General features: G+C 45.6%; 1 protein-coding gene across 1 annotated transcript in view; it reads left to right on the top strand.

The window, feature by feature from the left end:
• LIMCH1 (LIM and calponin homology domains 1) overlaps positions 1-16,287 on the top strand; it is a 184,840-nt gene that overhangs the window by 139,603 nt on the left and 28,950 nt on the right. The window contains exons 10-14 of the mRNA XM_070948930.1: positions 1,528-1,812; positions 5,241-5,471; positions 8,964-9,272; positions 12,061-12,306; positions 14,345-14,380. Of these exons, the coding sequence (XP_070805031.1) occupies positions 1,528-1,812; positions 5,241-5,471; positions 8,964-9,272; positions 12,061-12,306; positions 14,345-14,380 (1,107 nt within the window). The remainder of the gene's footprint in view (positions 1-1,527; positions 1,813-5,240; positions 5,472-8,963; positions 9,273-12,060; positions 12,307-14,344; positions 14,381-16,287) is intronic.

Genomic DNA, 16,287 nt, shown 5'->3' with positions numbered 1-16,287 from the left:
AAAAAAAGTGAGGATATCTCTGGCTGGAATTAGCTACTTTGATTATTCTGAGCATTTGAGGCTTGAAGAGGTGTAGAACTTTTCTCGGGGCGTGTCCCACAACGAAACTGTGGAAACGAAAGCTGAACAGCAAGTGTCGAAGAGGTTCCGTGCACATCTGGAAGTCGTGAGTTGCGGCGGATGTGTGAGTTAGCATAATAAATGCAAAAATAAACAGGGCATTCTTTTACGCACCAGCTGGCCCAGCTTGTTTGCAACAGCGTAGGCTAAACTCAGGTGCGATTTTTATAGCGCTGTATTAACAACCCTTCCCTGTCTGTGGAGTGTCGTGAAATTCGTGCGTGGCCCTTGGACTTCAGTGATGGCCTTGGGCCTGAACTACTTCGCTCCCTGTCGGCCTCTTTCATCCTGTTTATTTTAAGAGAAGTCATCCGGCGGGGCAGAACGCAGTGGTACGTTTCCACTTTAGATCCTTGGCTCTGTGTTCTTGGATCAGCAGTTACGTTGGACACGGGATGCTCAACATATGTGTTCGGAAGAGGCGAAGGGCCTTGGGGCCCCAGCCTGACAGCTTTTCCACCCCCTCCAAAATTGCTAACACACATGGACAACCAACAAAGTGGAAGAGAATATTTGTAGCTCCGGAATGGGACGACCCGAGGCCAGGTTGGTGTGGAGTGGTGGGTGCGACTTGGTGGGCACGAATGGGTGGGCATGGCCCAGCTGCGACCCTCCATCTGCACCCTCCCATCCGTGTCCACCTGGCCACCGTGAGTTGTCCTAAACCAGGGGTCAGCAACCTGCGGCTCTGGAGCCGCATGTGGCTCTTTCATTCCTCTGCTGTGGCTCCCTGTTGCTGGTCGGCTCCACAATTGATAGGGCTTTCAGTTATTCATGGTCCAAGTGAAATTAGCGCTAGATAAGGGTCGATTAAATTCATGGAGCCGGGACTTGGGTGATCCCCTTTTGGACCTTCTGACAAGCCAAGTCAAGGGGAGAAACCAGTTTCACTTCACAGCCGTGTTACTAATTTGAGAACAGCAGGGATTCACTTAACAAATGCGGGGAGAAAATCGGGGGGGGGGGGGGGGCGAAACTCGCCGATCCAATTTTTCACTTAGCCACCGAAATGTTGTGGCCGTAAATTGAGGACGACCTGTATATGAGAAGACTGATCTTTTCTAAAATATATAAGAGACGCCACCCCTTAATGTGTCCGTGTTTGGTCCGCTTACAAAGCTATAAAACTTTAGCGCCGCTACATGTTTTATGCATGGATTTTCAGCTTTTGCCGCATGGAGAGACGTCGACCTACAACGCCCGTCATCTCCAGCAACAGTCCCAAAAGTGGGATGCCTGGGGATTATGGGGGTTGTAGTGGAATACGATGAGAGAGTGACCGATCAGATTTGTTTCCACTAAAAAGCATGCGCGTGGCGTTTATTCTTGTCTTCCTTAACAAAGAGCAGTGGGATTTTTGGTCGTGTTTCACATCTGGGTTTCTCGTTTCACTTCGCGGTGCCCCAGTCCAAAGCCCGCAGGTCGAGGGGATGAGCTCACCCCGGACGTCGTCCTCCGCCAAGAAAACCCTTTTATGTGGTGCCGTCTGCAAAACGATACGGGCCCTGAAGAGGACGAAGACGGTAGAATTCCTGACCTAGAGAAAGACGATTTTGCCGTCCGGAGAGCGAGGCTCAACTGCCGCGAAGCTGCCTTGCCATTTACTCACTTCCTCCTTCCTCCTTCTGCCAAGAAAGATCGGAATCGAAGGGAAGAAAGGAAGATACGCACAAAAAATCGGGAACGTCTCAGGTGTGCGCGCCTATTTGTTTGTGGCAGGAGTGGAGTTTGAAAATAGGAGGAAAATGCCATTTGATGTCCCTGTACGTCCGTGGGGTTCCCGCAGCCGAAGTTGGACACAGATATAAACTCGGCCATGTTACATAAATACAGGCAGTCCTCAAGTTATGACAGTTCATTTAGTGACCGTTCAAAGTCACAGTGTTAACCGAAGAAAGTGATTTGTGACCATTTTTCACCCTTATGACGGTTGCGGCCTCCTTACAGTCACACGATCAAAATTCAAACCCTTGGCAATTGGTTCATACTTACGACTGTTGCAGTGTCCCGGGGTCCTGATGATTCTCTTTCTGTGACCTTCTGACAAGCCAAGTCAACGGAAAAGCCAGATTTGCTTAACAACCGTGTTGCAAACTTAACCACTACAGTGATTCACTTAGCGACCATGGCAAGAAAGGTTGTAAAATGGGGCAAAACTCATTTAACGGTCATCTCAACGGAGCAGCACAAAATGTGGGCCAAATTGTGGCCATAAGTTGAGGACAACCTATATAGTGGTCTAGATGCACTGAGCTAGACTAGATACCCCAATTTTGTGGAGTCCTCGACATACGGCCATAATTGAGCCCTAGATTTTTGTTGCTAAACAGGATGGTTTGTTCAGTGAGCTTTGCTCCATTTTACGACCTTTTTTTGCCACAGTTGCTAAGTGAATGGCTGCATTCACTTAGCAACAGTTGCTAAGCTGGTTGCTAAGCTGCTAGCATAGTTGTTAAGTGAATCTGTTTTCCCCATGACCCCAAGACACTGCAACCGTCATAAGTCCATGCAAGTTGCCAAGCTTCTGAATTTCGCCCATGTGACCCTGAAGATGCTGCAACGGTCATAAGTGTGAAAAATAGTCCTGTTGCTTTTTTCAGTGCCATTGTAACTTTCAGCGGTCACTCTATTTATATACTGTTGTAAATTGAGGACTACTTGTACTATATTTTACTCTTCATTCTGACTTTTTAAAAAGTATACAAGAACTGAACTACAATGAGGTGTCAGCTAGGCAATTTTGGGGGTCAGTTCTACAAAATTTAGACATAAAAACGGGGGTTAGAGTCTCAATAGAAACCGTTGCTTTCTGGACAGATAACAGTATTCTTCCTTTTTCTTTTTTTTTTGTCATCCTGTATTATTTGTATAAGTAATTCAAGGCAGCGATTCAAAACTTTGGGCAATCTCTCATCAGATTTTTTTATTTTGTATAATTGAATTGGTCTGACTCCACCCCTTCAAAAAAAAAACCCTATGGCCTGTTTTGGTCATGTCCAGTCAGTTCAATACTCCCAAATGAAAAAAAGCAAAGAAAATTGTAAAATGGCATTTCTTTCTTTCTTTCTTTCTTTTTTCTTTCTTTCTTTCTTTCTTTCTTTCTTTCTTTCTTTCTTTCTTTCTTTCTTTCTTTCTTTCTTTTTTCTCTCTCACTTCCTTCCTTCCTTTCTTATTTTCTTTCTTTCTCTCTCTCTCTCTCTTCCTTCCTTCCTTTCTTTTTTCTTTCCCTCTTTCTCTCTCTCTTCCTCTCTTCCTCTCTGTCTCTCCCATCTTTCTCCTTGCTTCCTGCTCCTCCTCTTCCCTTTCTCTTTCACCCTTCAACTTTTCCACCTTTTTCTTTCCCTCCTCTCCCCCTCCTCCTCCTTCTTTCTTTCTTTCTTTCTTTTTCTTTCTTTCTTTTTCTTTCTTTCTTTTTCTTTCTTTTCTCTCTCTCACTTCCTTCCTGTCTTATTTTCTTTCTCTCTCTCTCTCTCTGTCTCTTCCTTCCTTCCTTTCTTTTTTCTTTCCCTCTTTCTCTCTCTCTTCCTCTCTGTCTCTCCCATCTTTCTCCTTCTTTTCTGCTCCTCCTCTTCCTTCTCCTTTCCTTTTCACCTTTCAACTTTTCCACCTTTTTCTTTCCCTCCTCTCCCTCTCCCCCTCCCCTTCCTACTTCTTTCTTTCTTTCTTTCTTTCTTTCTTTCTTTCTTTCTTTCTTTCTTTCTTTCTTTCTTTCTTTCTCTCCCTCTCTCTCTCCCTTCCTTCATTTCTTTCTTTCTTTCTCCCTCCCTCCCTCTCCCTCTCCCCCTCTCTCTCTGAAAATTTAATGCATTTCCCCCCCTCTTCAAAACCCAAAGGTATAATTTATAGTAAAGTGTCAAATAGTAGCCTTTCCAGAGGTCACAAGTATAATACTTTCTGTTTATTTGTACTTTGCACATAAAGAATACGCCTGTCCTTTTGCCAAAGGGAATGGCGGGATAATCGGCTCTCCCAGCTTGAGTTTCAGGAAAAAAAAAAATCTCTCCCAAGATCTGCCTGTTTCAGCGGCTTTTAAGGCAGATAAAAAAAAAAAGTCTCCTTTTGGGGACAGAGTCTCTGTGTCAACATTTTCTAGTCTGCCTCTCCAGAATGAGTCATGTCTTGGAAAGGTCTCTGAAGAACATACATATCAGGACTGTCTGAGATGCCAGCTTTGGCCCTGGTGAAGTTCTTAGCGCCAGCAAAAACTCCCACCAGCTGCTATATTTGGAAGCAAAACTCTGAATTCACGAGAGTGTGGGAAAGTAGGCTTTGTAACAGTCAAAATTAGGTATCGTTGTAAACTTAGTGCAGGAAAAGGCATCGATAGAGTTGAGTTTGACCCTGCAGAGTTTCAAGCTGTAGAGAGCAGCTCTGACCTTGAAGCTGGAGATTCTAGGACAGGGGTTCCCAACCTCCGGTCTGTGGCCCGGCAACGGTCCACGGCAGGCCAGAAACCGGGCATGTGTAACCACGCCCCCTCCGGTCCCCCTCTCTCCACGGAACCGGTCCCTGGTACCCAAAAGTTTGGCGGCAGTTGTTCTAAGATCTTAAGGTGGCTCAACTGTACCCTCTCTTTTTTCACATTTTCACGTGACGTCTTTGCCTTTTTTGAATTGAAGAGTTAGGGTTAGGGTTAGGGAATGCTGGCCACGAGGAGTTTGTCACCGGGCCGTGGAAACGGTCAGCAAATGTGCCCACATTCACACCTTCACTTACCCGAGCAGCGGGTGTGTTTGCGCGTGCTCCAATTTGTGTGAATGGTATGTGCACCGCTCGTGCATATGGAGCCGCGTGCGTGCTTGTTGGCCGCTCGCGCAGAACCATCCCCTCTCCCCGCCACCCGTCTGCAAAGCAGGAAATGTTGGGGGAACTCCATGCTAAAACCTCCTAGTAAAATAACAGAGATAATCATAGTAAGGATAATGGTGATTTTTTTTTTTAAAAAAAAATGGCGGATGCTACTCAAGAGGTAAACCACGGGAGAGGTTTCTGTGCTCCTCCTAATTTAGGCAGCGCTGCAGGTTGTAAGGTTGGGACTTCACTGATGGCGTGTGGTTTGTCCTTTGTCTTCTCCTACGGAATCTTTCTTTGCTGATTTTTGGGAACGAATATTACACTAGTGGGAAAAAGATACCCATGACTTCGGCCAAGCCAGAGACGCTGAGGGAAGATCAACGATCCTTGCAGGACGAAGGCAAAGCAAAAATTCCGGAGACACAAAGTCATGGCCTGGCTAAGAAACCAACCCACGTTAGCCCTTCTCAAGCAGGCTTTCTGAGTTGTGGGAAAGCGTCTATCACCCCAAAAGATAAAGAGATCTGGGATCGACTGAAAGTTTCAGGGGAAACGAGGTATGTCGACGTAGAGGAAGATAATGTCGCATTTCTCATGCTGTATCTGGAATCTTTTACTTACTTAATGTCGATACCAGTGGTGAAATCCAAATTTTTTTACTACCGGTTCTGTGGGCGTGGCTTGGTGGGCGTGGGGTGGCTTGGTGGGCGTGGCAGGGGAAGGATACTGCAAAATCTCCATTCCCTCCAGTCCTGGGGGAAGGATATTGCAAAATCTCCATTCCCACCCCACTCTGGAGCCAGCCAGAGGTGGTATTTGCTGGTTCTCCGAACTACTCAAAATTTCTGTTACCGGTTCTCCGAACTACTCAAAATTTCCGCTACCGGTTCTCTGAACTGCTCAAAATTTCCACCACCAGTTCTCCAGAATCTGTCAGAACCTGCTGGATTTCACTCCTGGTAGATACCCTGTTTCCCCGAAAATAAGACCCAACCAGAAAATAAGCCCTAGCATGATTTTTCAGGATGCTCGTAATATAAGCCCTACCCCCAAAATAAGCCCCGGTTAAGATTGTCAGCTAGATGGCTGCATTTAGTACCATATTTCCCCCCAAAATAAGATCTAACTGGAAAATAAGCCCTAATTCGTCTTTTGGAGCAAAAATTAATATAAGACCCGGTCTTATTTTCGGGAAAACATGGGAGTCCTCAACATACGACCACAACTGAGCCTATAGATAGCATCCTGGTCCACCTTCGAGGCCGTTCCCATCCTTTTTCTGATCACATCTGTACAGGAACCAGGGAAGTCCCTCAATTGTTAAGCTTGTAGCCCTGAATAGAAAGCACTTTGCTTTCTTCCGATGTCTGAATCTCACTCTTGGCATCCCCGTTCAGGAAGCAGCTGTAACAACAGGCCTCGTTTTTTTTTTTTTTGTCCGACCTTGCACAGCAAGATATCAGAGGCAACTTCGGCTAGACGATAGTGTTTTACTATCAAGTGTAACAGAAAGACTGTGGGGGCATAATCTCGCTTTCGAAAAGCCATTTGTAAATTTACACTCTCCAGATTTCCCCTCTGCCCGCCTTCCGTTGGGATCAAATAAGCTGCTATTCAGGGATCTTATCTGTCGTTTTCTGACTGTGTTTGCCACAGCTTTGGGGCAGTATATTTTTTTTATTATGACGAAACTCTTCAGCGTTATTTGTTTCCCTCACATCAGCTTCTCCAATCTCCCACATCCAGAGACTCCTTAAATGTTTAACGTTAACAAATATTCTTTTTATTTTCACTGATTGTGATTTTCTTCGCCTTTTCATCCAACGTTTGTTTGGTTTCTTGTTTTCTTTTGTCTCTTTGTACGCTTCCAATTTTTCTCTCTTCGGATGAGAACAAGGAGGAAGTTAGAAGTGTTGTATGTTATTTGCTGTATGTTATATGTTACATGGTACTATTACTGGGCACCATCTAGAAATCTGGATTAAGATAGTAAATCAGGGGTGAAATGCTCCCGGTTCGGACCGGATCGCCCGATCCGGTAGCGATGGTGGCGGGTGGTTCGGAGAACCGGTAGCAAAAATCCCTGCCACCCCCCAGCCCCCCAAGCCCAGTTGAGCCGTGCAATCATCAGAGGCTTTTTTTTTTTTAAAAAAAGCATTTTTTCTACAACCTCTTCAGCCAAAAATATGCTTTTAAAAGTTTTTTAAAAGCCTCTGACGATTGCGTGGCTCAGCTGGGATTGTCAGAGGCTTTTATAAGCATTTTTTTTTTTACAACCTCTTCGGCCGAAGAGGTTGTAGAAAAAAATGTTTTTAAAAGAAAAAAAAGCCTCTGATGATCAGGCAACTCAGCTGGGATCGTCAGAGGCTTTTAAAAGCATTTTTTTACAACCTCTTCGGCCGAAGAAGTTGTAGTAAAAATGGTTTTAAAAGTTTAAAAAAAAAAAAGTTGGCCATGCCCATTCAGTCACATTACCCTCCACCAAGCCACGCCCACAGAACCGGTAATAACAAATTTTACATTTCACCACTGTAGTAAATGCATTGAGTCAATAAATGAATATGCTAAATATAGGAAGGGAAGGGAAGGGAAGGGAAGGGAAGGGAAGGGAAGGGAAGGAAAGGAAAGGAAAGGAAAGGAAAGGAAAGGAAAGGAAAGGAAAGGAAAGGAAAGGAAAGGAAAGGAAAGGAAAGGAAAGGAAAAGGAAAGGAAAGGAAAGGAAAGGAAAGGAAAGAAGGAAGAAGGGAGGGAGGGAGGAAAGGAAGGAAGGAAGGAAGGAAGGAAGAAAAGAAAAGAAAGAAAGAAAGAAAGAAAGAAAGAAAGAAAGAAAGAAAGAAAGAAAGAAAGAAAGAAAGATGAAAAAGAAAGGAAGTCCCAAAGGTGATTTTTCAAAAGGCAATAGGACTTTATCGGGTGGGGGTGGGGGTGTTTCTTTGAAAACCTTTTGCTTCTCATCCAAGAAGCTTCTTTGCTCAAGAAGTGAAGAAGCTTCTTGGATGAGAAGCGAAAGGTTTTCAAGAAAATAGCAATAAAGCCCTTTGGGACCTGGATGACTTGAGAATCTCCATAGAAAACGACTTAGGAACATTTTCAGTCCTCCGAAATGGCCTCGCACAATGGCTTTGCAGGACACAAAGTGAGGGCGCCCAAGAAGTCCTAAGCAGAGGTCCATGCATTGTGGAACAGTGATGGAAATTGACCCCCCAAAATGGGAGGAGTTTCCCAAATATATATAGGGAGGAGCTATATGTCGGTTCCAACGGATGCCCTAATTAAATCATGAGTTTCGAGCCAAAAGAAATCCAGTTATTTATTAGGAGCTTCATGTTGGCACGTTCCAAGTGAAGCCAACTCTGACCCCACATAATTTACAGCCCTAATCATGACCCTGTTGCCCCCCCACCCCCCACCCCCGGGTGTGTCATGAATCACATTCACCAACGGAGCAATTTCGCGGGTTGTAGAGACTATTCCCCTCCGGCCGTTGTGGGTAACCCTGGGAGACAGCCTTGAAAAAGATATGTCTGGAATGCACTCCTGTCTTTGGCTGCAGGCTGCTTCGTCGGTTTCCCATCCCCTTTGCCTATGGCAACTCGAGAGCAGGCCAGGGATGCTTTGCGAGTTGACATTATATACATACATACATACATACATACATACATATATATGCATTTCTTTCATTACTGGCAGAACAGTACAAAATTTCAACCCTCTTTTGAAAGCCATCGGTTCAAGAAAATATCTGCTTTTCATTCAGGAAACCTTTGAAGTGTATATCTTAAAAGTGATCTATGCCATTGTGGGTTTTTTTAATCTTCTTTTTCTGGGTGACGTAGAATGCAAAATATTCACATTGGTTAAGTTTCCCATTATTTAAATCTTTGGATGTTGGTGTAAATCTTCTTTTGAAGCTACTTTTAAGAAGCTGTGACGTTCCTTGTGAAAGATAAGTCGAGATTCCTCTTTCGCCTTTCCATGTGGCTTTCATTATTTCTCCTCCTCTCTCTCTCTCTCTCTCTCTCTCTCTGTCTCCTGCTCTCCTATATTAGCGAAATATCATTGCCCGATTCAGATGGTTATAAGTCATCAGTCCGGGATGTTTGCGCTGATGCCCAGCGGCAACGGTCCAGCGGTCTGAGTGAGTGGCAAGACAATAGCGAAGAAGAATCGGATGACCGCTTCCCAGATCTTGAAAGAGATGATATGATGGTTAGAAGATTCGGGACTTTTCCTAAACCGATTAGTCCTCTTATCCCGGCTAACCGTTTAGCGACTTGTAATGCTCCATTGAAGCGCCAAAGAAATATAGTTGGTCAGAGAGAGCCAAATGTTCAGCCAAAAGCAGAAAAGCCAGAAAGGTTATTGTGAACTTCTTATGCCTACTTTGCATGAAAAGGTTTGAGGGTTATTGCTTAAGCGGAAAGGATGAATTTAACATGAGGGGAGGGGAGGCAGCGGTGAAATCCAACTGGATCTATTCGGCTCGTGCGAACCTGTAGCGCCGTCATTACGTCCCATTTTTTACCATCTGTGCATGCGCAGAAGAGGTGCGCGCATGCATAGAGTGCACGCACTCCCACGCGCTCCCGTTCCCGAACTGGTAGCAAAGGTAAGTGGATTTCACCGCTGAGGAGAGGTCAATCAAAACCAATCCGGTGCCATCATATTCTAGCACAGGGGTGTCAAACTCAAGGCCTGAAGGCCAGATCCGGCCTGTGATGTGGTCAGATCAGGCCCATGGGGTCATCCTGGAAAATGTAAGGGGCTGGCCCGCATCGCTTCAGCTCGGTCTACTCAATGCAAAGAGGAAACATGCCAGCAGTTTGGGGAGTGATGTCAAGCTGGTCACACACCCCGAGCTAGCCACACCCACCCAGCTGGCCACGCCCAGTGAGTGGCGTCAAGCTGGCCATGCCCGCACAGTCGGCCACACCCACCCGGCCCCCCCAATGTCAACCACAGCCCTGATGCGGCCCTCAATGAAATTGAATTTGATACCCCTGTTCTAACAGAAGATAACCAGTACGATAAAAGTTTAAGAAGACGAGACATGCGGAGAAACGATCACGTTTAACTCAGTTTTCCTAAACCTTTACGCTAGCAGCCGATCTCCTGCAGGTTTGCGTGTCAGGCCGTAAGATGAGGAAAACATATAGTTGTACTCACACCTTGGTATTCGTTTGCTTATGGTGTTGCGCAGAAGAGCAAAAGAAAGAGAGAGTTGTCGTTAGCCTCATTTGGCTGGCTTGGGTTTTGCGTCGGAACTCCATTTCTCCCAAAAAATTTTGCAGGATACTGTAGAGCAGGGATGTCAAACTCACAGACCGGATCCGGCCCGCGGGGTGCTTAGATCTGGCCTGTGGGGCTGCCCTGGGAACAACAAAGGACTGGCCCGTGGTGCCTCTGGCAGCGAAAACGGATCTTGCGAGGGCCGCGTGCAGCTCTTCCGAGCTCTGTTTTCGCTGGCAGTGTTGTGGCCCCGCCCTCTGAGCCTATCTCATCGGAGGAAGAAGGCTCCAAACATGAGGGAGAGGAGTCAGCCAGGCCTCCCTCTCCAGGCCCCTCCCCTCTGGCACTGTCTCAGGTGCCGGCCGAGGGAGAGGAGATTAGCCAGGAGCCAGGTGTCTCGGATGAGAGCGAAGGAGAGCCATCATTCCTGGATGCACGCCAACGAAGGCGTGATAAACGGTTGCAGCAGCTAAGGAGGCGTGCTAGGGATTAGAACTGAGTCACTGGACCACACCCCAGAGACTATATAAGAGAGGGTGGTGGCTGGTAAAACTCCGTGACGAACAAAAACGAACTTTGGCTAGTCACTTGAACAATGTCTGAAGCTGCCGAAAGGGATATTGTTTTGCTGGACTATTTGCAATGCGTATGTAATTTTATGTTATCTGTTGCAGTAAAAGCTCTTGGCAGACGGTGATTATATTGCTGCCAAGTTTGAGATAACAACCTGTGTGCGTGCCAAGTACTTTCTTAACCCTCGGCTGGCTGTGTTTGTGTGTGTGTGTGGACGGGGACAGATCATTTTCTTATAAACATTTCATCACCCAAACTAGGTAACATCAGTGCTAGAACAGAATGGTGTTTCCTTCTGGGGTTCTCTTTTAGTACTGATGATGTTGCCTAGGTGGGTCCTGAAACATCTGTAAGAAAACCATTGAGGAATTCGCAGAGCAACCCTTGAGTGGCAAGGGTGTGCACATGAAAAGCAATTGAGAGTAGTTAGGAAATAACACAGCCACTACACAGATACACCGAGTTGTGTTTACTTTCAGGAAATAGTAATAAGGCACAGTCCAATAAACAGTCCAGGTCATACACGTATAAAGCAGTAGATGGTTAAACAATAGTCCAGGGATAATCCAATAACAAAGTCTTCTTACCAGTCGTTGTAGTCATACACGATAAACAGTTGCAAACAGTAGCAAAGACAGCAAAGATATTAGCAAAAAGAGAAGCAAAGAGTCAGTAAAGGGGAACAAACCAGGTTTCTAGCTCCCTCTTAAGGACATTGGCTACAGAGCTAACCAATCAGGACACAGTATGATGCAATACAGCAGTCTTAAAGCTACATTGATGGTTTACATATGGTCAACCCAACAAGTTAGGTAAAATCATTTCCTAACAAAAACCACGAAGCTCAGAGAGCACCAAGGACCCCACAGTCTTTCTCCTCTCTGCAAACCCCACTCCCTTCTAGCGCTGATGATGTTACCTAGTTGGGTTGTGAAACGTCTGTAAGAAAACCAATGGAATCCAATGACGTAGAAATTGTTCGTTCGCTCTTGTTTCTATCTTTGGATGACACGAGTCTTTTTTTTTTTTTCTTCCCCTGTGCCATTTATGGTCTCGATGATACGCTAGCCACCCCTAATGTATCCCTTAAAACAAGTATTCCTTTAATTAAAGCCAAGATATAATTTGTGGGTGCCGGTCTAGTGCAAAACCTCCATTCACAGTCTCTCGTCTGCCTGGGTGGCGCTCAGAACGACAAATGCTGAAAAATACTGCCTTTTCATTGTGATTTTAATGCATGCCTTGGGACATAAACTCCATCCTGGGCTCCTTGGGTTGGAGAGGGGTGATTGACTGATCCGCCCTGTATCCCACTGCCAACTAAAAATGGACTCTTCTTTTAAGCGTCCTCGCGACAGTTTCGGTGGGAGCCGAACAGTTTTGCGGGGAGATCCCTCAAAGCCTCGCAATGCAGCCCGCGTACACACCGGAACACAAGAGATGTAGCGCGGCAGGTTTAGCACCAGAGGACGTACGTTCTGTTGTTGACAAGAAAATTTTGGGGACCCGTGTAATCCCACCAGAGAAGCAGAAACGTCTGGAAATAAATACCATACAACTTGCCACCCTACAAGCTGACCCTTTGCAAATGTGAGCCGTCGTTCAGTTCAGACCTTGCACCCTAATGTCCCCGATCCTCTCCTATAAAGTGTGTTGTTCAGGCTACCTGATGCATTGCGTTGCACATTAACATGCATGCGTGACAGTAATGAGCCTTTGTTGTTACTAAATCTACGGCAGTTGGGCTGTGTGAACGGTGATCGTGTTCTCGAGAAATTTGCCGTCAACGTAAGTCGCTGCGGTTTTCTCTGGAGATAGGAAGTCTGCTAATCGCAGTTTATAAATTACATATAATCTTGCAGAAATAGAACGCACCGTTCTCATTTGCAGCATCCGATGCGCTACAGGGTAAAGGCGTTGACCCACATTAATTGTCACGTTACGACCTGTGTAGTTACTATATACAGAGCCGTGGTGGCGCAGTGGTTAGAATGCAGAACTGCAAGCTACTTCTGCTGACTGCTGACTGACTGCAATTTGGCAGTTCGATCCTAACCGGCTCAAGGTTGACTCAGCCTTCCATCCTTCCGAGGACCCAGATTGTTGGAAGCCAGAGGCTGACTCTGTAAACCGTTTAGAGAGGGCTGTAAAACACCGTGAAGCGGCATATAAGTCTAAGTGCCAAGTGCTATTGCTCTATTGTTGGTTTGAGCTCCGAGCTTGGCGATTTGTTTGCAAACGTTTTGTCCCCATTCGAGGAGACGTTGTCAGTGTGCTTTGGATTGTGGTCATCTGGGGGGACCACCAGCCTTTAAATACCTTGCTGAATTCTGGTCTGATTTCGGGTTGTGTGATTGGCTGGCTGTAGTTGCTGCGTCGGTAGGCCTTGGTTTTAAGTACTGTCTGTGTGAATGTAAATTAGTGCTGACGTTCTTGTTCGGATGGCCAGGGTGTTAGAGGTTGCAGCAATTTAACTAGCACACAAGTAAAGAATTCAGCAGGATTCATTTACATGAGAAACTTCTTTATATACAATACCATACAGCAGAAGCCAGAACCAGAACTCAGAATCCAGAAGTACAGAATCAATATAATCACAGAAGCCATAGAATCACAGAAGCTCTCATATATACGCAGATCAGTGAATTTAAGCCATGCCCAGGCTCTGAGCCATCTGCGTCACCAAACATTCCCCATTGGCTGACCTGTTACCATGTCTATTCCAATTCATGAACTCTCGTACACTGACACAGGGCTCCCCCAGACAAGCACAATTCAAAACGCACTGACGACATCTCCTCGAATGGGGACGAAGCGTTTGCAACCGAATCGCCAAGCTCGGAGCTCAAACCGACAACATAACTACCATCCCGAGCTACTAATATTCAAAGACACGTGTCGTAACTGCATGCGTGTGGCTGATCTCAACCATACCGGTAGTCCTCGATTTTCAACCGTTCATTTCGTGACCGTTTAATGTTACAATGGGTACCGGAAAAAGGGACTTAACGGCCATTTTTCATAATTACCACCGTTGCAGCAGCCCCATGATCGTGCGATCAAAATTCAGACGCTCGGCAACTGATTTGTATTTATGACGGTTGCAGCCTCAATGGAGCAAAGTCAATGGGGAGGCCAGACTCACTTAACAACCATGTTACGAAAACAACGACAGTGATTCACTTAACAACTGTGTAAGAAAGGTCGAAAAATGGGGCAGAGTTCACTTAACAAATGTTTGGCTTAGCAGCCGAAATATTGGACTCCATAGCGGTCGTACGTCGAGGACTACCCGTATATTATTATTATTATTACTGTTATTTTATCAGTTCTTCTGTTAGGAATTGCTTTCTCTCTTTACTTTCACACTGTGACTTGCTAACGGGATAATTCCGAATTCTAAATATTGATTTAAAAAAAACTTCTTAAAATTCTACGGAGTGACAGAATGAAAGTTTTATTTCGTGTGTGGTTTTCTGCAAGGGGAGTGCTCTTGTCAGTTTCCCCTGCCTTCTAAAACTTTTTATTTCAGATGGAAAAGCAATCGCGTTTCCCTGCAAGCCAGTGCATTTGAAACCTTCGTTACGATCCCGGCCCAGCATTTCTAACTTTATATTTGATTTTATAGATCCGGCTGCAGAACCCCTGTGTCTGATGATACAGAGTAAGTTGTCGTGTGCGAACGTTGGATCCTTAAAACCGCTCGAGCTGCATGCTTTCTGTACTTCCTACTAACTTAAATTGCAGCTGATTCACTTCGATCCTCGTGCTTTTCCTTGTCCTTCTGCAGCGCTGATGGAAAATACATGTGCTTTGACGTCTATACGTTTCGCTGTGGCATTAAAATCCCAATTTTCCCAGAAAGCCTCCAAGCATGCCATGGCTGGGAAAGCGAACTTTTGCTAATTCATGATGCGATTCTGTTTTTAAGATCTGGGGGAGTGGGGATGTCTGTGATGATTAAAAGGAGATGGAATTATAATGGTGGAAGGTTTGGATAACTGAGGTTGAGAAGATTGTTAAGCAGAAAGTTTAGGAGAAGGGTTACCAACATTGGAAGGAAGGAGTTTATCGATCCCAGCTGGTTAATATCCAAAAAATTTTTAAAAATGCAGCTCTGTAAATAAATAAATAAAAAAAACTCCCTGACATGCAGGCTTCCAAGCAAGTGTCATCAAGAGCAGGGGTGGGCTACAAAAATTTTAGCAAGGGGTTCTCTGCCCGGTTGCTGGGTGAGTGTGGCCTAGTCGGCCTCCTGCACCACGGCAAAGGGGGCATTTTTGCCCCCCAGGCTCTGGAGGCTTTCTTTGAGCCTCCTGGAGAGCGAAAACGGCCTCCCCAGGCTCCGGAGGCCCTCTGGAGGCCAGAAACAGGCCCGTTTCCGGCCTCCCTGAACCTCCGGTAGGCCCATTTTTCACCCTCCCCGAGCCTCCGCGTGTACCCTGCACTTACATCCAAAACGGGCCACGTGGGGACTCCTGGGAGGGGCGGGGAGGGGTGAGCGGGCCCAGCCAGGAGTGGGATTTCAGGGTTCTCCAAATTGCACAGAATCTTAGCTAGAGGTTCTCGCGAACCCGCAGCAACTCACCCGTGATCAAGAGTCTTCATTTTTTTTTCTTTTTTTTTTAATTTGATTTATATGCCGCCCTTCTCCGGAGACTCAGGGCGGCTTACAATGCGTTAAGCAATAGCCTTCATACTTTTGTATATTTATACAAAGTCAGCTTATTGCCCCAACCATCCGAGTCCTCATTTCACCTACCTTAGAAAGGATGGAAGGCTGAGTCAACCTTGAGCCTGGTGAGATTCAAACTTGCAGTAATTGCAGACAGCTTGATGTTAATCACAGTGCTTTAGTCTGCTGCACCACCAGGCTCTTGTTTCTTGCCTTCTTTTTCCCATGAGTTTTCAGGGTTTTCTCTTAAATGACTAAAACGTAGAGTGTTGAGATATTACCTTCTTCCGTCAAGCAATTGACGGAAACGATGGGCGGGAAATCCTTAAAAGTCTACTTTTTCTGCCTTCGTCAATGGGCCATAATTGTGAGGATAAATGAAACCCATTTTTAAGGTGACACGATAGCAGTGTTCCAATATCTAGAATATTTGGATCAATATCTAGAAATGGTGTAGGCAGGGTCTCCTGCTTGGGCGGGGGTGGGGGTTCGACTAGATGACCTACAAGGGCCCTTCTAACTCTGTTGATCTGTAATCTGAGGAGCTACCCCAAAGAAGAGGGGGTCAAGCTATTCTCCAAAGCACCTGAAGGCAGGACAAGAAGCAACGGATGGAAACTCATCAAGGAGAGAAGCAACTTAGAACTAAGGAGAAATTTCCTGACAGTTAGAACAATTCATCAGTGGAACAACTTGCCTCCAGAAGTTGTGAATGCTCCAACACTGGAGTTTTTTAAAGAAAGGATTGGACAAGCATTGGTATGAAATGGTATAGGATTTCCTGCCTAAGCAGGAGGTTGGACTAGAAGACCTCCAAAGTCCCTCCCAACTCTGTTTATTCTATTTTGTCCACCAATTTAGTTTTTGTGGTTAATATCCAAAACAATACATTCACA

Source organism: Pituophis catenifer, unplaced genomic scaffold (genome assembly GCF_029215685.1).
Source record: "Pituophis catenifer annectens isolate HBS135680 unplaced genomic scaffold, rPitCat1.0.hap2 SCAF_8, whole genome shotgun sequence".
Lineage (NCBI taxonomy): Eukaryota > Metazoa > Chordata > Lepidosauria > Squamata > Colubridae > Pituophis > Pituophis catenifer.
Note: the sequence above shows the minus strand (reverse complement) of the source record. Positions and strands in the feature narration are given on the sequence as shown.